General features: G+C 35.5%; 1 protein-coding gene across 1 annotated transcript in view; it reads left to right on the top strand.

Moving 5' to 3' along the window:
- Positions 1–24133, top strand: part of DACH1 (dachshund family transcription factor 1) — a 431702-nt gene that overhangs the window by 167334 nt on the left and 240235 nt on the right. Inside the window, exon 2 of the mRNA XM_027064982.2 lies at positions 19464–19579. Within this exon, the coding sequence (XP_026920783.1) occupies positions 19464–19579 (116 nt within the window). The remainder of the gene's footprint in view (positions 1–19463; positions 19580–24133) is intronic.

Below are 24133 nucleotides of genomic sequence, written 5' to 3'. Positions count from 1 at the left end.
TCTATGGCACTTCCGTAAATGTATCATATAAATTAAAGCTGTCTCTTGCCGTATGTTCCTGAACTTGCTTTCTTAACAGTAGGAATGCCTTTCAGTTTTCGCTGAGATCAGTTTTTTGTTTTATTTCTTTGTCCTTTCTTTTTTCTTTTTTCTCCCTCCATTTGCCATTTCACTGGCTTTAGCATGTATGGAGAATGTTAGCACGTGTCAAAACTGTGTATGTGCATGCACGTGTGCACATGTATGCTTTTTACAGAACTTCAGAATACATTAGTCAAGAAATCTAACAAACAGAGACTAAACAATATAACAGAAAAGGTGCATTTAAAATTAAGATGATGCAATCAACTGGTTTAGGCAGTACAAATTTAGAACTGGGCAAAACAAGAAAAGGAGCATCACTTTTACAATGTTTTGATGAAAAGCAATTAACATTTTGGCATACAGTGAATCTATAAAAATTTTATATATTTGACTAAAATGTTTATTTGAGAAAGTTAATATGGGTTTTGACACCACTTCAAATATTTCTTCCAACTTTATGAAGAGTTTTGTGTGAAAGTTGAAAACAAGAGAAATTCCTTGGATTGATTCAAAGTTCTTTTTTAAAAAAAATGTTTATTTATTTATTTTGAGAGAGGAAAAGAGAGGGAGGAGGGGCAGAGAGAGAGGGAGAGAGAGAATCCCAAGCAGGCTCCACACTGTCAGCACAGAGCCTGATGCAGGACTTGATCCCATGATCCTGAGCCAAAATCAGGAGTTGGTTGGTCAACCTACTGAACCACCCAGGTGCCCCCAAAATGTCTTCTATAGCAAAATTCTACCATTGTTCTTTTTAATCCTGTTCAGATTGATACCTTACCTACTACTAGGCTTTGCTCATAAACTACCCACCACACATCACCCATTTAGGTATAGTAAATCTTAACAGTAAACCCAACACGAGTATGGAGTTTTGTACCATATCTTGTAGGAAGATATACAGTAGTCCTTTCTTATCTCATGTCAACATGGTCTGAAAGCAGATGATTCCCCTTCTTGCATAATGTCAAAAGATCTGTAGCAGCCTAATGCTGCATCACAGGGCCTCTGTCATTTGCCTCACTTCATTTCAGCACGTAAGCATTTTGTCATCTCCCATCATCACGAGAGATGGAGGGGAGTGTAGTACAATAAAATAGTTTGAGAGAGAGACCACATTTACATAACTTTTATTATAGTATGTTGTTATAGTTATTATATTTTATTAGTAATTGTTATTGTTACTCTCTTACTGTACCTAACTTGTAAATTAAACTTTATTTTAGATATGTATGTATAAGAAAAACCAGTATATAGTTCGGTACTGCCTGTGGTTTCAGGCATCGACTGGAGGTCTTAGAGCATATCTTCCCAACAGATAAGGAGGGACCACTGTACTACTCTTTCTCACTCAAACAGGGAGAACTTACGATTTAATATTCGTTTTTGAGGTCTAAAGAAGCCCTGTGTTTGGGAACATGGAAAGCTAGTTTTCAGAAAAGTCAGATTAAATGTTAACAAAAAAAGAAATGAAATTTGTAAGTTGACCACCTTGGGGCACCCGGTTCAGTAAATTGAGCCTCTGTTCTTGAGTTAGGCTCAGATCATAATCCCAGGGTTGTGGGATCCAGCTGTGTCTCAAGCTCTGCGCTGAGCGTGGAGCCTGCTCAAGATTCTCTCTCTCTCTCTCTCTCTCTCTCTCCCTGCTCCTCTCCTTCTTGCTCTTTCTCTAAAATAAAAACAAACAAAAAAGAAAAACACAAAGAAAGTTGACTACCTCAAAGTGTAAGTAAAGCTGAGAGTTTTTTATGTAGTTAGCCATCCACACGTCTTCATTTTTCATCAATTTTTAAAGTTTTTGACAAAAACATTTTCTTTTGCATTTGCAATTCCTCTTGGACTTGCAGTTCCTATCGGACTTTTGGAGGCTAACCTTGCCCTAAGGGAAATAGCCAAGTTACAAATTCTAGTCAGTAAAGACTCGAAATTATGCTCCTAATACACAGGCAAGTTAGGATCCACTTCTAATTATTTATCTTTATTTTGTGCTAATGCTTCTAAAATAAAATACTCTTCTGTAATCATACAGTTTACTTTTAATATTTTCAGAGTGTTATTTGTTAGTGTTTCCTGGTGTTTGAAAAATAATTTGCTTTTAATATCACCTAATCCATCTCTGGATGCTCTACTTTCTTGCTTTCCTGATTAAAAACAAAACAGAATGAAGCAAAACCTTGTCCATTGCCAAATATCTAGAAGATTTCAAAAAACCAGTAAGAAAGTAAAGCTAACCTATAATCGCATACAAGAGGAAAACCACTGATAGCACATATACGGTGACCATACTATGGTCTAGCTTGTTGTAAAACATAAAAATCTACCATAACATGTTTTTGTATCCTTTTTGTTTAGCTTCCTAAAAATATAGTTTTAATGACCTACTAGAATTTCAAACAAAGATCTCTTGTAGTGTATTCAAATCAACACATTTATATGAACCTTTAGGGTTTTATTTTTACATGTTCTCTATCTCTCATTACCTCAGGATAAATTCTAAGATTTGTCAATATGAACCTATTGGGCCAAAAGTATTTATATTAAAAATTGTGATACATTAGGCCAGTGGTCCTTGAAAAATATGCAATGTGTGTACTTTTATCAGTGTTGTATCAGTGCTTTTTTTTTTTTAGCTTTGCCAATGTGATGGACAGAATGTGATATTTTATACTTGGTTTGATCTTTGATTTCTTTTTTACTAGTGAGGTTGCAGTTTTTTCTATGTTTATTATTATATATTTATGTTCTTCCTTTTTATATTCTTTTGCCATTTAATATTGGACTCTTTATTGTTTATAAATTAAGGGCAATAATCTTTTGTCTTTGATATACACATTTTTTATTTTGTCCCTAATCTTTCAATATTAGGTCTCCTAAAAATGTTTTTAATTTCTATGCAGATAATTCTATCAATCAATTTTATAGTTTCTGGCACTAATGTCATGCTTATAAAGTTCTTTATTATCCCAAGTATAGTTTTCTTTTAGTCTTTTTCAATTTTTAAGCATGTAATTACTTAATCTACTTCCTTAAATGCATAAAATGGGAATCTATTTCAACTTTCCAAATAAGTGAAATGTTCTGATACCATGTTTTGAATAATGTAGCCTTACAATGCAATTAAATGCAGGATTTTAGGACTTTTGTATATAATCATGCATACGTAGGGAGGAATCTATGAAAATAAAGTTTTAGTCTCAAGATGGTTTATTTTTGATGACCATGTAGATGCATAGATTAAATCAAATGGTTAGAAATGTACACCTTGGGGCACCTGGGTGGCTCAGTCAGTTAAGCCACTGGGTGACTCAGTTAAGAGTCAGACGACTCTTGGTTTCAGCTCAGGTCATGATCTCACAGTTCGAGAGTTTGAGTCCTGAGTCAGGCTCTGTGCTTTTTCTCTTCCTCTCTCTCTGCCTCTCCCCCCAGCTTTCCCTCTCTCTCTGTCTCTCTCTCTCTCTCAAAAAATAAATACACATAAAATATATTTAAAAAAATAAAAAACAGGAAATGTATTATTATGGATATGTGAATTACATTTTTAAATACATGTGTCTAAATTTCAAAACCAAGTTCAAAAATGTACATATTTGGGCATAGAATACCCTAGTTGATGGTTTCAAGCTCTACATATTGCCATTAGTTTAATAATTTATGGAGTGTTGTCTTTCCAACCACATCATTTTGAAGTGCTAAGACAGATCTATAGTATTTAGTTAGGTAGAGGTAGGATAATGCAAAGACTGCAAAAACTCGGTGGCCTTCCTCTTCATCATCATTATAAAATTGACACCGTACAAAACACTGTGACATGTCATAGCTTCAGCCTCTCAAGTACTTAAATAGCTGTAAAGACAATGTAGATTCAGATGGCCATAGGTCAGCAGTGAGCATCTCTTCCTTCCTTCACCCACTCATTCATTTTTTGTTTTCGTTTAATAGATACTTACTGAGTCCTTACTTTGTGCCAGTCACTGCTCTTATATTTTGGGGATATAGCAGTGAACAAAACATATTCAAAAATTCTTTCTCACATGAAGCCTACGAGACAAACCACAGTTGCTAATAAGCGAAGAAATATATAGTATTTCTAAACAATACTCAGGCTAAACATACATTGGGGTGAAAGAACAGAACTATTAACTGGATCCAATGCCATGATGTATGGGGGTTAGGGAAAGTTGAGGCATGGAGTCTTCTTCCTGAAGAGTATTCTAGGAAGCAGCAACAGCAAGTGCAAAGGTATGGGGGCAGGAACGTTCAATTATTTTTCAAGACAGTAAATGTCTTTCAAAATAATAAATACATTCAGAGTTGTAGAATAGAAATGCAGCCTTGAAAGTGAATTTCAAAAATTCTTCTGCATATGGCTATTTACTTCTGATGTAAATTTCCTCAGAACTGAAACATTTCTGTGATTAGAATGGCAGTTCAGAGCGGACTTTGGCTCAGTCAGACCTGATTCTTTTCAGCTCTGCTACCTTAGCAGTCTATGGTCTATTCAAGTTACGTATCCTCTCTCCATCATTCCATTCATCTGTAAAGTGGGCATAATGACAATATTTTTCTGATAGAGTTATTGTAAGGGTTAAATCGTACAATGTGTATCAAAGTATTTAGCGTAATGACAATCGCAGACTAAATGCAGTTATTATTAGATCTGATGACTTTTAATCTCTATCTTGACAATAGCAGCTAACCTAATTTTCACTCAAGTCTCATCATGAAAATCTACAAAATGGTGAGCCATGATATTTCACATACTATCGCATACTATTACAATATGATCTACAGTTACCAAGTTCACCTACCCCTTTTGGTTGTATTAGTCAGAATTCACATAATTAACTTCCCTCTGTACCGGAAAGCCAGGGAGAGTAACAGAGGAAACAAGCAAAAGGTCTTACAACATAGCCAGGACTGTAAAGCACATAAGAAACACACTAAATCTATACAATTATGGTCTAGAAATTCTGTGCAAATGGAGCATCCATTGAGGCCTTAATCTACCCATCGTTTCTCAAGCATTACTTACTTTTCTGTCTTAGGGTCTTTGATCATGGTATTTGAAAACCTTCAATGCTGCCTTTTCACTTACCCTCCGTCAGTCAAAATCCACACTCATGTTTCAAGATGACTACAGATGCTGATTCCTCCTTTGTAGTACTTGAAAAATATTCTTTTAAAAAATCACTTGAGACTTAGTGTCATAAGTAACTGTATATTCTACCAATAAGAAACTTTTTTCGAGAAGAGGCTGTATTTTGTTGTCCTTGTCTCTGTCATGGTATCCAGGACATGGTATCTAGGACTGGTATTTATACCCAGTGTTTACCCAACACATTTCTGTGGGCTCTAATGATTTTAGAAGGAAAGAACGAATTAGAATATGTCATCAGATGTAGACTCATGGACTTTGAGAATCATTTTTTCTGACCATGAGACCAAGGCAGAGTTCTAGATATCAGAAAGTCCTCCAATACATAAAGAAATTGACAGAAATACAGAATTCTATAATTTGTTTAAAAAAATAAAATGCAATAGCTGTTACCTTTTTAGATTTCTCTGTAAAATAATGCTGGCCACAATACTTAACCATGAACCAGTTTTTCCATATGAACCAGTGAATAAGAAAATCTATATTTTTATTCTAGTAACACTATTTTTTTTAACACATCTCTACCTCAGTTCCCATATTTATAAAATGGAAATATTTCTGTCTCATGAAATTATTGAATTATACGAAGTGCTCACAAGAATTCCTGCTACATATAAATATGTCACCTCTAAATAAAAGCTATTATACTTTAATCAATTTAAGTAACACAGGGCAATACTTTTTAGTATTTTAGATTATGATTTGGGTACAGATAAATAAATACAGAAACAGGAATTAACATGATGATTGGGATTTTAGTAGCCTCCTCTGCACAGTATTCTAAGAGAAAAAAAATCCCATGATAAAACAATGTCTATTCAAGCTTGAAAGGACAATTGTCAATGTCTTCTTCAACTCAGCGCAGGCAGTTTATATCATAATTTCTTATAATATTGAGCATTAGTATTAAAAGGCCATTCATTAAAGAAAACACTTTCATAAAGTATTAAATAGAATTCAATTAATGTAAATCATATTAATAGCAATGTTTGGTGCTTATGTAACATCTATGTCAGATAATGAATTAAGCATGTTATTAAATCTCTGCAGGCTGGAAACAGCATACCTTTGTCTGTGTTAATATAATCCTTTTATTAGTTCATAGGCCTAGAATGCTCCTGGGAGTATCAAAAAGTTGTCAGGAGGTCTCTGAATCCTGGGGGTGGTATCCAAATCTCTGTGCTTCATGACTACATTTCTTGACAGCTCCCCGTGCATTACACAGTGGAGGGGAATATTGAATGTATCTTTTTTCTAACAGGTTTCTCAAATAAATTAGTTATATACGTTTTCTTCAGCTGTAGCAAACAAATGACTTGTCAGTGGAAGGTGAAAACGTATTTTGGGTTGAGTCGGCCATCTTACCTCTGCATTCACAAGCAGGAAGACAAGATTTTCTTAGTTCTGATTTCATAGATTCTGTTTTTAACCTTCATTTGAAGCTACATCTCTAAGCACCAATAGTTTAATATAAATATAACTATTGCGTCTCCTTTTATGATCTATCAGTGAAGATGCTTATACCAAATAGTTTTTTTTTGTATGTGTGAAGATGTACTTTATCAGAAATTTATGATTCTGATTGCCTTAGAACAGCAAGACTGATGTACCTTTACTATAGTTTTTTTTTTATCCTTATTGTTGTCGGTTAGTGATAATTTATTTACAAATATTTTCATCTTGTATATTAAAAACATGATTGGCTGGGTCAGTCATTAGAGCATGCAACTCTTGATCTTAGGGTCATGAGTTTGAGCCCCACATTGGGCCCACTGTTTACTTAAAAAAATATAGTAGCTACCATGATTAAGATTGAGATAAAAATTATAGAAAAATGATAAAACTCAGTTGAGTCATTAATAAGTTTCCTTGTCATGGATACAAACCCCTGTCAGAGTAGAAGAGTGAAAGGGAGATGGGTTAATTACTGGTTAGAGTCAGATTTCATCTACACAATTGATTATGTAACACCAACTTGTTTTCGAATTGCCCTAAAATAAAACATTTACAGCAAAGATACATTTAAAGTAGATGAAGGAATCATAATGTCCCGAAAAATTTGACCAAAAATCAGTACCTACTGGTATGTCTAGCATATTTCCCAAGGTCGGAAGTATGGAGACAATATGGAGAGATGAGTTATGACCTATGAAGCTATTTGAAAAAGATTATGTGCTAGACTGTGTGATACTTGCCATTTTAAGGAAGAAAAGAGGAGCATGAATTTGAGTTATTCAGGATTTCATTACAGAAGTGTGTGTTTGTGTGTGTGCAAAGGAGGGGTGTGCTTCTGTGGATGTTTCCATACTCCATCCCCTCTCCTCTACTTAAGCTGACTAACTCCTGTTTGCTGATATCTCTTCTTTCGGGAGGTACCCCCACTATGATGTTCCTACAACATTCACTTGGAACTTTTACTGCAGTATTTAACATGATTTATTGCATTTCTTTATACATCCATCTATTTCCTAAAATAGACTCAGCTACTTGAACTCGGGTACAGTATCTCACTGGTATTTCCAAAGCACAATATAAGGTCATGAACATTAACATTTAATGTTTGTTGACTAAATGAACAAACAGATACGCTACCGAAGCAGACTGCATGGTGCTCAGGGCTTGGCCTCTGGACCAGATTGTCTTGGTTCACAACTTGGCTCTATAACTTTTTAAGACTTATTTTTTTAGAGAAGTTTTGGTTCACAACAAAATTGAGCAGAAGGTACAGATTTCCACATAGCCTCTGCCTTCACACATTCACAGCCTCCTCCATTGCCAACATCTCCACCGGAGAGGCACGTGCATCACAGTTAACCGACATTGACACATCATTATAATTCAAATCTGTAGTTTGCATCAGGGTCAGTTCTTGGTATTGTATCATGTATAGTATTTTCACTGCCCTAAGAAACCTCTATGCTTTGCCTATTTATCCTCCCTCCTTTTCCAAGCCCACTCTATTACTTTTTATGTGCGGGATATTGAATATGGCATTTTACTTCCCTGTGTCTCAATTTTCTCATCAGTAAAATAAGGATAATAATAATACGTATCTTAAAAGTTTGTTACGAATATTAAAAGTTAGGTCACATAGTGAACTTAGCCCAGTGCCTACTGGTTTGATAATATAATACAGCTGTGATTATTTTATTATTTTATGCACTATCCCCAAATAAAATAAAAACATTTGGGAAGAGGGCACTCAGAGAGTTGGAAATGCCACCTCCTACAGAGAAGAGTTGGGTATTATTTTGAGATTGGAGCAGTGGCTGTATTTTGGGAACAAATTCAAGATGATCTATAAACACAGCCAACTAGAGCCACTGCACATTTATGAACAGGTCATGGTATGTGCCAGTGAAATAGAAGACTGAATACATTGCTAATGATTCAAACAAAATATAGCCAACAGTAATTGCAAAGAAGATCTAGTCATCTGAATTTCAAATCGAAAAATTTAAGAAATAAAACTTCTTTGTGACCATGGAGCCCATAGTTTGTGTAAAAGATTAGTTTAGATAGTGCATATTTTAGCTGGAATATCCTTTAATATTAAATTTAAATTTTGTAGAATACGGTTTTGAGGTATGACAGGAACTGTGAGAAAGAAGCCAATAAAGTATTAAATCTTCTCAAAAACCTTAAGAAAGCCATTTACTATTGTTTCTAATTATTTCAGGATTTGTCGTTTAAGGGATTTAGTCTTTGCTGAAAATTGTAAAAACGATATTTTGTGCTAGATTCATCTGTGGCTTGGAAGGCATAATTGTGAGAAGAGGAGAAAATTATAAGGTGGTTAAAAGTTTAAAAATATTTAGCTCTCTAGACAAACATGTTGCTAAATGACATTTATGAACAATGTCCTCACTAGGAGAAATATCATATATGTGGATGTACAATATATGCTATGGAAAGGCAAAAGTAAATAGTATTAAACATTTATTTTTTAAAAATGTTAGTCTGTTTGTTTATTTATTTATTTATTTATTTATTCAGAGAACATAAGTGGGGGAGGGGCAAGGAGAGAGGGAGAGAGAGAATCTTAAGCAGACTCTACACTGTCAGCACAGAGCCTCATGTGGGGCTTGTTCTCACAAAGCATGAGACCATGACCTGAACCAAAATCAAGAGTCTGACGCTTAACAACTGAGCCTGCCAGGTACCCCTAAACATTTATATTTTTGAATTGAAACTCTAAGTTACAGGGATGCCTGCCTGGGTGGTTCAGTCGGTTAAGCAGTTGACTCTTGATTTTGGCTCAGTTCATGATCTCACAGTTCATGAGATCAAGTCCAGCATGGGGCTCTACACTGACAGCTTGGAGCCTGCTTAAGATTCTGTTTCTCCGTCTCTTCTGTCCCTCCCCTGGTGATGCTCACTCTCTCTCTCTCTCCAAATAAATAAACATTAAAAAAATTTTAAGTTACATTAACCTACTTTTTAATCCAAAAAATATCAATAAAATATGAATATATTAGATATACTTTATCAGGTGTCATTAACATTGATGTAAGTAAATAATTCATGTAATATTAAGACCCCTTCTTTGATAAAAGTTAATCTTAAAAAATATATTCCCTAAATTAAGGAATCTAAACTAAGATTATTATATTTAATTCTGAAATTAATATAACTAAATATATTCCATGAATTTTAAAGAATACTTAAAAAATTTTTTTTTAATGTTTATTTATTTTTGAGAGAGAGAGAGTGCAAGCTAGGGAGAAGCAGAGAGAGGGAGACAGAGGATCCGAAGCAGGCTCTGCACAGTCAACACAGAACCCAGAGCAGGACTCGAACTCACTAATTGTGAGATCCTGACCTGAGCTGAAGTCAGTCGCTTAACTGGGTGAGCCATCCAGGTGACCAAGAATCTTTTTAATGTGGCTCTTATGTATAGATTGTAAAAAGGGGGAGAGGGACTTATGAACTTGAACTAGATTATCGCAGGTGTAATCTGTCCAACAGGGACTGTTTTTAGTATTTTGGGCTGTCATTAGTTCTTAACTCTTAATATACAAATGCTCAGGAGTAGCTTAGTCCTATTCCTATATAACTGTTTCAGGGATAGTTTCCTATTCAGTATTTGAAAGTTCTATCTCAACTGGAGACTCAGATATTTTGTTCATGACCTGTGAAACAGGTTTTGTGTTGAATACATTTTTGGTACGATTTCAGGTCTAGATAGTGTGGGTTTTGAAATCAGAGGCACCAGAGTAGCTAATTCCAACTCCTATTTATTTTTTGTTAGTGATGATTTCAATTAATTAATGTTAACCTTGTGTTTTGAGTAATTATCAAGTCTTACATCAAGTGTATTCAATATGAGAATTGCCATGTTTCTTGTCCCTAGGAAATAACTCACTTGTGACAACTGTCATGTGACCTATGACACAGACTGGCTTGGCAATGTTGAGACACGAGGCATTTTCATAATTTAAATACAAGCAGACTGTTAGGAAGAACATAGTCCATTAGATCACAAGTCTCGAAAGAAACTCACTGGAAATAACAGATTTCATGGTAAACTAAGTTTCATGAATGCCTATTTACCACACTGGTAGAGATTTGTAATACATATTAGCATAGTAAAAGGTTTGAGAAGCTGTCCCACAAAACAAAAATATTAAAAACTTGGAGGATTTGTGAAGTTCTTGCTATATTTGTCCCACAAAACAAAAATATTAAAAACTTTGAGGATGTGTGAAGTTCTTCCTATATTGAAACTGTATATGTCAATAGGATTAACTGGGCATTTCCCCAATTAATTTGAGTCAGATCCTTTTTCAAAAAAAAAGTTTAATGTTTATTTATTTTTGAGAGAGAGAGAGAGAGAGCGCGAATGTGAGCAGGGGAGGGGCAGAGAGAGAGGGAACACAGAATCTATAGCAGGCTTCCAGCTCTGAGCTGTCAGCACAGAGCCCGACGCAGGGCTTAAATTCATGAGCCATGAGATCATGACCTGACCGTAGTTGGATGCTTAACCAACTGAGGACCCTGGCACCCCAAGCACAGATCTTTTTTTAAAAAAAATTATTCTCCAGGGCTTCCTGGGTGGCTCAGTCTGTTAAGCATCCAACTTCAGCTCAGATTATGATCTCACCGTTTATGAGTTTGAGCCCCAAGTTGGACTCTGCTCTGACAGCTCGGAATCTGCCTCAAATTCTGTATCTCCCTCTCTCTTTCTGCCCCTTCCCCACTCACGTGCTCTCTCTCAAAAGTACAGAGACACTAAAAAAACTTATTTTTAATTCTTTTTAAAAGGAAGTTTTCTTTTGTGTTTGTATATATATTTGTTCAGTTACCTACAGAATTTCCTGTTGTCCTAGTCTTGCTCAGGTTGCCATAGCAAAGTGCCACAGACCGGGTGACGTGAACAACAGAAAATCATTTTATCATAGTAGTGGAGGCTGGAAGTCTAGGAGGAGAGTACCAGCCTAGTCAGTTTTTGGTGATGGCTCTCTTCCGTTGTAAATGGACTTCTCACTGTGTCCTCACACAGCTGAGAGAGCGAACAAGCTTTCTGGTGCCTCTAATTGTAAGGGCACTGATCTCCTCATGAGGTCCTCACTGATATGTCTTCATCTAAGCCTAATTACCTCTCAGAGGCCCTGTCTTTAAATACCATCACATTGGGGTTGGGGCCTCAACATATGAATCTGGGGGGGTGGGGACACAATTCAGTCTATAATTCCTGCGCTATAAAGAGTTGAGGGACTTTTTGGAGCTTTGTGCTCATAAGCAGTAATCTGAGGGTGCTCTCCAAGTGTCAGCTGGTGATATTTTAAGCTCTTGCCCCACGGAAGTCAGTGTTTTGGTGACTGTGGAAAGTCATCTCTTTTATGTGTCAGTTTGCAATCTATTCGTACTGAGAAATACACATGGCTGGGACACACAGCTATACAGAGAACACAGAAAGTCCACACAAATGAGACATAGGAGATTGAGAAAGTGCTCACATTTGTCATCATTGCAAAAAAAAAAAAAAAGTAATGTATTCCTCAAAGTTTTCATATCAAAAGAAAAAAAAACTCCTTGCAAAGGGAAAATATGGTAATCATACTCTTTCTGGATTATTTATATTCTTGTCTTTCAGAAAGTTGAAAAATTCAACTAGCAAGTTAACAAGATCTTTCTAAGGGAAAATGTACCCACTTACAAACTGAAGATTATAAGTCAGCTACTTCTTTTAGTGAAATATATACATGCATTAATCTTAAGAGGTCCTTTGTATTTTTTTATGTCGATCTATTATGTCGATTTTTTATGTAGATCTATTTTATGAGGTTGATTTAATCTGGAAGATATCAATGATTATTTGTACTCTTCGTATTTTAGATTAATTTTATAGTTCTCAGAAGGGTAATATTTTACATCTAATAACTTTTTATTAGGTATTTTAAAACTGAAGTATAGAATAAAGATTAAAAGGATAAATTCAATCTAGTTCTTACAATATATAGAAGTTAATCTAAGGCACTGATCATGTTTAGCCAGGATCAGCGTTTGTCCACAATGGATTATCTAAAAAAATATGGTCAGTCATTAAAGTGTTAAACAATTTGGGGTACCTGGGTGTCTCAGTCAGTTAAGCACACGACTTTGGCTCAGGTCATGGATCTCTCAGTTCATGAGTTCAAGCCCCACATCGGGCCCTGTGCTGACAGCTCAGAGCCTGGAACCTGCTTCAGATTCTGTGTCTTCCTTTCTCTGTGACCACCCTCCCCCCGCCATGCTCTGTCTCTCTCTCCCTCTCTGTCTCAAAAATACATAAACATTAAAAAATTCCTTAAAGTGTTAAAGAAATTAATGTTAAGTTTGTTTTTATATTTTAAATTAAGATATGCTTTTGAGAGATAATCTAAAATATTCAGGTATAGAAAAATATGTATTCCTCCATCCAATGATTACCCCTTCTAATATTTTAGTCTGTTTCCTTTCAGTCTTTTTTCTATGTGTATTCGTTGCCTGTTTTACTTAATTTTGCTATCTGCCTTGTGCTCTGTTATGTCCATATCTGCAGGTTTTATTTTGCTTTTTTCACTTTACTTAGAACATAAGCATCTTCTCATAATCTCTTCATAAATATCCCTCTCCATGACTTCAAAATGTTCAAGTGGATACACAAATCATTAAGGAAATTGTACCTTTCCAAGTAGAAAGAAATAAGAATATGTGTGTGTGTGTGTGTGTGTGTGTGTGTGCGTGCATGCTTCTGCGTGTTAAATTTGACTATGTATTTGGTCATATTTCTCCTATATTTTGGCTTGGCTTTGTAGAAGTAGTTTACTAGAAAAAATTACGCAAAATAAAAACACAATTGGAGTTTTCCTGGGGCAAATAGACTGGAGGAGGCAAATGAACTCTTGTAGATTCATAGAGCAAGCTGCTTTCACCCCCTAAATGCTCCCCTGTAGCCCAAGACTAAAATCAGTGCTCACTTGCTGCCATGTATTTTTCTTCAGCTCTATTATTTCACAGGTTATTTAGTTTTGTTTTCCTCCTTAGAGAAGGGAGTAAATCTTTATTCTTGCAACCCTGTGTCTAGCTTGCTGTTCAGTATCTCCCTTCTCTCAGATATGGGTGAATGAATTGAATGTTTAAATGGAACCCTTCTTTAAGCAGGTAGGATTTGGAAACAAAATTTCTGCTACATAGCTACTTTCGCATTTCCTAAATCATAACTGTCACAATCTCTTTCTGGATTTTACATGTTTCTCTGCTCCAACTCTCAGGAAGAAAATTGAACTTAATTTCCCAAAAACTACTGAAAAGATTAGTAGAAGATGATGTCTATGGAGAAGACTGGGGATTGAAAAAATCTGTGATGTACCCTCTAACATTTTAAATGTCACCACTCTTTGGATGCACCTAGCTTCTTATTAATTCAGATTACTTTTGTTTTGTTTTGTTTTGTTTTGTTTTGTTTTGTTTTGTTTTACTTTTGTTAAGTTGGATTTTGACTTCACCCTGAATAAGTACCATAAGGGACTAGGAAAAGCTGGTAAACATTATACAGTTGTGGGAGGGAAATAGAAATTAGCACGAGACTGACTTAATGGTATAAACTAAGGAGAGACATCAACTCAGTAATCTATCTGGAAAAGAAAGCTTTTTTATTCAGAACTGCAGGAAAGAGAGTGCCTGGGTGGATTCCTAAGTAAGTGAGATATTAAGTGTGGATTTGGACACCTCTAAGCCATCGCACTCCTCTTTTAATGCAGACTGTTGCAAATACTAAAGGCTACACTATGGCTCATATGTAAAGCTGGCAAAAACAATTACCAAAGTCATAAATTTGATTTCATTCAAGCTGTTAAGGGTAATAATTTATTTAAGTGAGGTCTTCTGCTTTGATTAGAACTAGGAAAGTTCAGCTGTTCTAATCCTCTGGGGGTAGAGCTGGGTTACTGTTATAGATAAGGAGGCTTAAAGGTGGCTACTACTGAGGCCATTGATCATTCCAAAAGGAAATGCTTTTGCTAATTATTTCACTTCCTCTTTTCAGTTAAGTTTTTATTTTTCTTTCCAAGAATAACTTATTTCTTACAAAGTAAACAGTTCCACTTAAAAAAAAAATCATGATTTAATCAGATGTTTTGAGCAGTTAATCCTAACTTGTGGCTTGATCAGGGCCACACCTTCTAAAAAATTGGTAGAGCCAGTCTTTAAAGATAGAGTTATCAAGACAATACCAGTGTGGCCAGAAGGCCACAGTACTACTACATGGGTTCTCTTGGAATTTCCCTAAAGCTCTGTTGAAAGTAATTTAAATATTCAAGTATTTTACAATTAGGTTATCTTCCCTAGAGACAAACCTTTGGCAGTTAGTGACTAAGACTGCAGTAAAGGTAAAATGCCAAGCCCATCAATAAGGGGACTCAACAGAACTGTAGGTCTTAAAGGGATGGAAGAAAGTCTTGTCAATAAATCAACCTTCTAACTTCCCCTCTGCCAGGAAATTGTGTATAACTCCAAGGATAGGTTCTAGTGGTCTATCTTAGGCAAAAGGATAAGTGACTTGACTATCCTTCCAAATTTTTCCTTCCAGTCCCCTCCATTCTTTGTGTAAATATCTCAAAACTGTGTTTTCTTCTAATTGTAAACTAATCCTCAGTAGGGTGTTAGTTGATGGCTTTAGGGTGTTATCACCACCAGGGGTATTTGCATTTTAATGGGAGGCTTTAAACGATCTTAAACCTTGAAGACTGAAAGCAGTAAATCTCTATTGGTGGAATTGGAGGCAGGGTGATAGATTGGGCAGGAGATATCTGGGGTGAAAGGAGCCCACTGGGTCTGTTCTAATCACAGCATGAACTAAAGTGTTCCTACTTAGTAGCCTGACTTCTACTTCCAGAGTGAGGGCAGTGAGGACAGCTCCTGTGGCCTGAATAATAAAGTACTCTTAAACAGTTGCATTTTCTTTGAAAGCAAAACAAATTAAAGGGCTAAAACTTTGAATGTTAGTTTCTTTTTCTTTTCCCACTTTCTCCATGGCATCTTGCTTGAAATCTTTCGATATCTCTGTGCTCTTTCTCTGGACTTCTGATGTATAGTTAGGTCATCCTTAGACTTAGATTCCAAATTATTTTGTGCCTTACTTTTCATTTCTTGGAAACCTTGAGACCACTGGAATGGATGAAGTAGGATACTTGAGGAATTTGGGGGAAAGGACTTCCTAAATTGGGTTAAAATGTATTTAAATATACACAGTGGGGGGGGGGAAATGAAAGAAAATAAATATATATAGTAATCCAGGCACTGAGTTAAGTTCTAAGGACACAAAGATATTTTTTTAGTTTTTATTTTTTTTAATGTTTATTTATTTTTGAGAGAGAGAGAGAGAGAGAGAGAGAGAGAGAGAGAGAGAGAGAACACAAGCAGGGGATGGGCAGAGAGAGAAGGAGACACAAAATCCAAAGCAGGCTCCAGGCTCCAAGCTGTCAGTGCAGAGTCCAACATGGGGCTCAAATTCATGAACCGTGAGATCATGACCTGAGCCGAAGTCATATGCTTAACTGACTCAGCCACCCAAGTGCCCCCACAAAGATATATTTTATACACTTCCCGTCCCACTCCCACCCCCTCCCACCCCCCCAACCCCCCCCCCCCCCCACACACACACACACACTGCAGGGCACAGGGGCAGAGGCAGAGAGAGAGAGAATCTCAAGCAGGCTCCATGCTCAGCATGAAGCCTGACACAGGGCTCAATCTTACAATGTTGAGATCATGACCTGAGTCGAAATCAAGAATTGGGTGCTTAAGCGACTTGTGTCACTCGGGTGCCTATGTATTTTATGCACTTTCTGCCATGTAGTCCAGACAGTGAAACAAATGAGCAGATACTACGATCAGTGCAGAAAGAGCTATAATAGAGTTTTCACCATGGGCTGTCATAGTGCATAGAAAGCACATACTGATTAGAAGAGGTTAGTAAGGGTGCCTGGGGCGAATCAGTTGTTTGAGCGTCCTATTCACATCATGATCTCATGGTTCATGAGTTCGAGGCCCTATTGGGCTCTGTGCTGAGAGTGTGGAGCCCTCTTCGGATTCTCTGTCACCCCCCCCTCAAAAATAAATAAACACTAAAAATATTTAAAAAGTGATTAGTAAGAAGGATGATTAACATTTAGCCAAGTTTAGCCAAGTGAAATGGGGTTGAGGAGGAGTTGGTATAGAAAAGGCATCTATAATTCTAGTATGATAGGAGACCAAAGCGACTGTGACAGTCTTCATTCAGGAGGGCCTCAAATGTAAGAATAAAATGGTGAGATTGGAAAAGTAGGCAGGGACCTAGCATCGGAAGGCTTTGGTGCCATGATAAGGAGTGTGAATCTTGTAGGGAACTACTAGTATCTGTAAGCAATGGAAAACGTGATCAAATTTGCATTTTATAAAAATCCTTCTGAGATCAGTATGGAGAGTTGTCTTGACTTTAGACTCTAGACTTTACAGTGGAACAAAGTTGGAGGTAGATCTTGGAAGTGTTCAGAAGGCTGTAATAGTAGATCAAATAAGAAATGAAGGATTGACCTGGAAGGTTAGAGTGAGGATGCAGAAAGGAGACTGGATCTTCACTGAGATGATATTTGAGTGTACAAGGGGAGGAAAAGACACAGCTGATCTTGGATTTTTGGCTTCATCAGTTAGGTGCCATTTTGCTGAACTAGGGAAAGAGAAATAGGTTTTAATGGGGAAGATGCTGAGTTCAGATTCGGACAAGCTGAGTCTTAGATTATTAAAGAACATCTAAGCAGAGATTTCCAGTAGACAGGCATTAATCTGCCTGAATCCCAGGAGGAAGACCTAAGCTGTAGATATATATTTAGCCATGGTTCCTTATCATCTCAGGGATGTCAATAGAAGGATTGCTCAGGAAGAATGGAGACTATCAGAGGGCTGTTGATTAACCCTAGGCAAATAATAAGAGTTAAAGAAACAGCTGAAGATGAAGAATAATAATGAAGAAGAAGTAGCCAAACAGATACTTAGAACCATACAAGGGAGAGTTTCCTTATAGAATAGCAGAACAAACTCACAATCTATCTCCTTGCTTTTGGTTCCAAGCCTTTCAGGATCTGGCCCCAGGCAGTAAATCTAGTATTTTCCATCTTTGCGCCTCATCTTACTTGAGCTGTTTTGGCTGACTAGAAACAATCCTGCACATTCATACGTTGTTATGTGTCCATTTCTCTCTCATCTTCTCACTGGAGTGCATGTTTCTTCCATTCTTTTTCTCTCCATGCCTAACTCATCCTTTGGAATTCTCTAATGCTTCTACTGCCATGGAATCTTAACTCCCTTCCCTAAGCACAGAAGTATCATCATTCAGCCTAACCTCTAATTAGTATTCAGATTGCAACTTTCTTATGACACTTAGCACATTCTGGTGTGCACCATAGTTATTCATGCACCCGATTGTCCCCCTTAGCAAGAGTGTAAACTCCCACAGACTGAAGAACCCATTCCCCCAAATTAATCTCCACTTGAAAACAGCAAGTGCTTAATAATTATTTGATCAATGATCACATATATTATTTACACTAAATAATAAAGGTAAAATCTTTGAATCTTCTGATGAGAAAAAAGATCTCAGTGGAGGCTAACATGGAAATGCTAACTTATGAAGGACCTGTCTGGAGGTTCTGAGATGTTAGCACATATTGACCAGACGATGGAAAAGCATTTTTCATAAAAGCACATTCATGATACAGAGGCAGAAAGGAGAAACATAATGCTAAGTGTGTTTGCTTCAAGAATTGTTAATATTATATTCTTCATGTTATTCTCATGCAAAAATGGCAAATCCTTGTCTCCTTTTCACCTTCTGCTTTTATAATTTTAAAAGTTAATCTCATGCAATAAGCATGTTAAGGACAAGTACCACTAAAACACAAACACAAAGTATTTTTATTTATCCTGAAGGCAGGGATAAGAAGCTATACTGGCAGTTTCTCAACAATGTCCTGCAAATAATTCTAAGCCTTTCCAATTTGTTTTAGCGTATTAAAAGTAAAGCAACCTAGTGGGGCTGTTCATTTAAATAGAATAGGGTTAAATGATAACTTGACTTATCTTTTAAATGACAAAAAATAAAGAAATTGCAAGACCTTTTCACACATTAGATATGTATTGTCATTTATCATCTAGATATCAGGCTAGCAGTGCAAAGTAATAAAACATATCATCGAAAAATGTGCTATAGGTCTGAATCACTCTTTCATTCCACCTCCCAGCTAACTGTAGTATTAAATCAAACAAGCAGAACATTTCCTTAGGCAGCCATTGCCTTTTAATTTCCTGAAGAACCTTAAAATATCATTCATTACAAGTACTACACATATTTGGTTTTTAAAAGTCTCATAAATCAATAGCAGGCTGACTGTAATAATTATTACAAGTTAGTGCATAATTTTCGTGCTGAAGGCTGCATGCAGAACTTTAGCATATGCAAACGAGGCAATTCAAACTGTGTATAGATATTAATATGAAGAAGCAGGTAACGAGGTGCAGGCTATGAATTATGCATCAAGAGTGGCTGATCTTCAATGAGGAAAATGAATTCAGCATGTAATCTAATTAGTGATGGAAGTCTATTACATCTAACTGCAAAAGCAACCGTCCTTGAAACAAATTTATTTACAGTCCATGTTACCACTTGAAACAACTTTGAAATGATGTGTAAGACAACAGCTTAATTGTAAAAATTTTTTGTTTGTTTCAGTTCTAGACCTGGAAGGCCTCCTAAGAGGACTCAAAGTGTCACCTCCCCAGAGAACTCTCATATCATGCCACATTCTGTCCCTGGCCTCATGTCTCCTGGGATAATCCCACCAACAGGTAAGAATGCTGCTCATTTATGCCAAAAATGTTGAAAATCAGCCAATACCATAGTTTTTTATATATGCATATCTATGTTTACATAGGTGCTTATAACCATCAGTTGTGTTTGGTGCACACTAACATAATGTTACCAGTGAGAATTTATCGAGAAATTGCATTGTGGTTATCATCATTTATTTATTTAAAATAAAATGAAGGAAGCTAAGTTGAGCACTGTGCTAGGAGTTATTGTAATTAATCTGCTCACTAATATCAAACAACAAGTGATAATCTCTATTTTCCTGGTAAGTAATGGAAGCTAGGAGAGAATCAAGTGACTTTCCCAAGGTCAATTTGATCAAAACTGTTAGTGGTTATTTGTATCTAGGTCTCTGGATTCTAAATTTATTTTTTTCATTCATAAGAACTCAGAAATAGATTGAAATGCATCCAAACAAGACAGTAACTATGTCAATAAAATATCTCCTATTTTTTCAAACTACAGTGTGAATACATTTCCATTAGAAACATCTGAAAGATGTTTATTACTAGAATTTTGAAAAAGTGCAAGAAAAAGAATTGTCTTGACTGCATAAGTTCCATGCCATAAACAATCTCAATGATGCGCTAAATATAAAAATAACTCATTTGATTTCTACCACCTGGATGTGTTCATTGATTCTTTTATTTACTTACATATGTTTGCCCACTTTCCATGTTTCATCCAGATCCATGAGCAAATTATAATTATAATGATGATGATTTCATTCATTTTTATTTTCTTTAAGTTTATTTATTTATTTTGAGAGAGGGAGAGAGAGAGAGAAAGTGAAAGTGCATGCATGAACGTGGGGAGGGGCATAGAGAGAGAATTCAAAGCAATCTCTGCCTTGTCAGTCAGCTCAGATGCAGGGCTCAGTCACACAACCCGTGAGATCATGACCTGAGCCAAAACCAAGAGCCAGACACTTAGCTGACTGAGCCACGTAGGTGCCCTGATGATGATTTTATTTGTTATTAATTCTTACCATCAAAGGAGTTTATTGAGGAGATTTACGTATAAACACAGTTGCCATGTAACACAACTGATACAGGAAGCATAATCTGGCAAGATAAGGAAAGAGTCTTTATTTTTTTCTCTGAATTCCCATATCAGTGTTTTATTTTTGTTATGTAACATTTCTCTTTCTCTGTGCTGTGATACCACCATGGATAATCTGATTTCATATTTCATATTTGATTGGAAGCTATTTAAAAGCATGCCTGTTTTAATTCACTTTTATTTTGTCACAATATCTGAATAATTCCTTCACCTTTGTGGACTTTTATCAAAAACATCTGTTGAGTTGAATGTAAAGCTATTTGTTCATTCTTTTTATATTTAACTCTTTTCCAGGAAGGTGCCACAGTATATACTTAACAATAAATTATCTAAAGTGCCAGGGAGAGTTGTATTTTTATGCTAATTTTGCAGATGAAAAATTGAGACATAGAAAAATGAAATCAATAGCTGAAAATGACCCAATTACAGAAATAGTATCATCATTTCCATTTGTTTAATTAGTCATGTTTCTAGTAATTGAATCCTACTGGCTGAAATTCTAATTCCAAATTTGAGATTTAGAAAAGAAATAGGCACGTAAGTTTAGCTGTTTTTATTTAACTAGATAAATTTCCGGAATAAAAAAAATGGGTGATTTTTTTTTGTACCACATAGGCTAGATATAACTAAAATATTAACTATTCATGTTTTATGGTTGAAAGACACAGGGGTGCTAGAAGAAAGACCTAAGAATTGTTGACTTAATTAACTTCTCAAAGAACTGTGTTAGGGAGAGTTAAAAAAAATCATTTTAATAATCATTATTCTGTATTTGAAAAGTTTGTGTTGCAGTTATCTTACGGATGAAAGGTATTCTAGATTGTATTCATACTAAGGTAGGGAAGATTTGGTTCCAAATTGTCTGCCAATATTTAATCTTTTGCGGAGAAGACAATAAATAGTTCATTACCAAAGCATTGATGAAATAAGATGATTTTAGCGGAATCTAAGAATAGCAACACCTTACTTAGTTAACAACATTAAGTAACTTTGGGGTAAGTAAAATTTCTAAATAACTTATGATCATATACCAAAACTCAAAATCAACATATTAAGTTATTCTCGATAGACCCCTTTCTGAAATATATTACATACTTCTGTGGCTTGGTGGAACAGAGACACTCAAGATAATTTAAACTTGACTCATTATTATAGACATTCATTTTTTTAAATATGAAATTTATTGTCAGATTGGTTTCCATACAACCCCCAGTGCTCATCCCAACAGGTGCCCTCCTCAATGCCCATCACCCACCCTCCCCTCCCTCCCACCCCCATCAACCCTCAGATAGTTGTCAGTTTTTAAGAGTCTCTTATGGTTTGGCTCCCTCCCTCTCTAACTTTTTTTTTTCTTTCCCTTCCCCCATGGTCTTCTGTTAAGTTTCTCAGGATCCACATAAGTAGACATTCATTTTTGAAGTAGGATCAATTTCTTATATTTCAGTTGCTGTGCTGTTCTTCTGAGACATCATTTTTGGCTTTTTCTTCCCTTTGTTTCTTTACTTTTGTTCTTCCTAGTATATTGTGAACCCCCAAACCAGAATTTCTTTCAAGCTTATTAAGAATTATATTGAAAAAGGTCTTAAAAAGTCATATTCTAGAGATGGATAAGGAAATAGAGACTCATCAGGAGAGTAAAATGGATGGAAAAGTAGGTCTTAAATTATAGAGCCCAGTGAATGTAAGACAGAGAGCATAAGTTCATTATTACCTATTTCACTTATTTTCTTTTTTTTTTGTTTTGTTTATTTCAAGTTTTTATTTAACTTTTAGTTACTTAACATATAGTGTAATATTAGTTTCAGGAGTAGAACTTAGTGATTCATCACTTACATATAACACCCAGTGCTAATTACAAAAGGTGCCCTCCTTAATACCCATCACCCATTTAGCCGATCTCTCACCCACCTCCCTCCATCAACCCTGTTTGTTCTCTCTAGTGAAGAGTCTCTAAAGGTTTGCCTTCCTCTCTTTTTTATTTACTTTCCCCTATGTTCGTCTGTTTTGTTTTTTAAATTCCACATATGAGTATTTCACTTTTTTTTGTTTTTGTTTTTTTTTTTTTTTTTTTAGAGATTGTCCAAAGATTTGTACCTGCCAGGAGTTTGACTCTTGCACATGAATTATCTTGATATATTCAATATAATTGGTCTTTTTTGCATAAACTTTTTTAGATGGAGAAATTTAGATTTTAGGGAACACAGGCTAATATCTCCATTCTTTGGATTATTTACTATCCTTAAACATTAACTTTAACCGGAAATCTAATGGTCTTGAAGAAATCTTATAATTCTCTAAAGAATGTAACACTTTCCTCCCAGGGAAAACTTAGTGTATTCAGGGAATATGATGTAATATGAATATATAGACTCTTATGTCCTATGACTTTACTTATATTTGCTACTTTATTTTTCATATTTCTGAGCTTCTTTAAAAAATAAAACATTATTTTTTCTTCCTAGATGGGGAAGGTGAAGTATGTTAGTTATTATTTTAAATTTATGAAGAAGTTATATATAAATATTGTTGATATTAAGCAAACTAGTTTGATGATGTTTCTACTATGTTTTTAACCTGTAGGTTTGGAATTTTTCTTTTTTTAATGTTTATTTTTGAGAGAGAGAGAGAGAGTGAGCAGTGGAGGGGCAAAAGAGGAGACACAGAATTTGAAGCAGGCTCCAGGCTCTAAGCTGGCAGTACAGAGCCCAATGTGGGGCTGGAACTCACGAACTGTTCATAACTTGAGCTGAAGTTGGAATCTTTAATATTTATTTCCAAGAATCTATAGTTATATCAGTATCTTTCAAAGACTTGGAAATCATGTTTCTAAAACTAATAAAACAAATGAGCATTTAATCCTCAACAAAACAAAGAGAGAAAAAACAACCCCTGACCCCCAAATCTCAAATCCTTTCTAAGATTTAAATTGTAACCTACCTGTGAACATTGATCTGTAATTTTGGATTCCCAGTATTACCATTTGAAAAGTATAAACAATGCAAATTTACCTTTGAAGTTGCCAAAATTGTTCTTGTGAAAAAGAAAAATTATTAATTTTGACAAATTTCTAAAATCTATCAATTTGTTCCTAATCATTCCCTCATGTTTCCTTTTCAACAATTGAACACTGGAATTAAATAATAATCTTTCCTGGAGACATCTGTTTTTTCAGGAAAAAAATGGCTATTTTTATGTTTAAAAAAAAAAAAAGGCTTTTCCCAGCCCTAATATTATATACTTAGGTATCTATAATTAAAAGAAAAACTTTGAGATTGCTTATCAAGTTTTTATTTGTTATTTTGGTTGTTTGAGTGGGCTTCTATGTAACCTTAGAAGGGGGCGTGGGCAGATGGTGATAATTTCCAAAATTTATGGTTGTCACTGGATGCCATAGCAACCAGAAGTGGAAGTTAATGAAAGAAAGAAGGCTCTTTGTAGAGTCTTACAACGCAGTGCCTCCTGTAGTGCTC

The sequence above is a fragment of the Acinonyx jubatus genome, chromosome A1 (genome assembly GCF_027475565.1).
Source record: "Acinonyx jubatus isolate Ajub_Pintada_27869175 chromosome A1, VMU_Ajub_asm_v1.0, whole genome shotgun sequence".
NCBI lineage: Eukaryota > Metazoa > Chordata > Mammalia > Carnivora > Felidae > Acinonyx > Acinonyx jubatus.
Note: the sequence above shows the minus strand (reverse complement) of the source record. Positions and strands in the feature narration are given on the sequence as shown.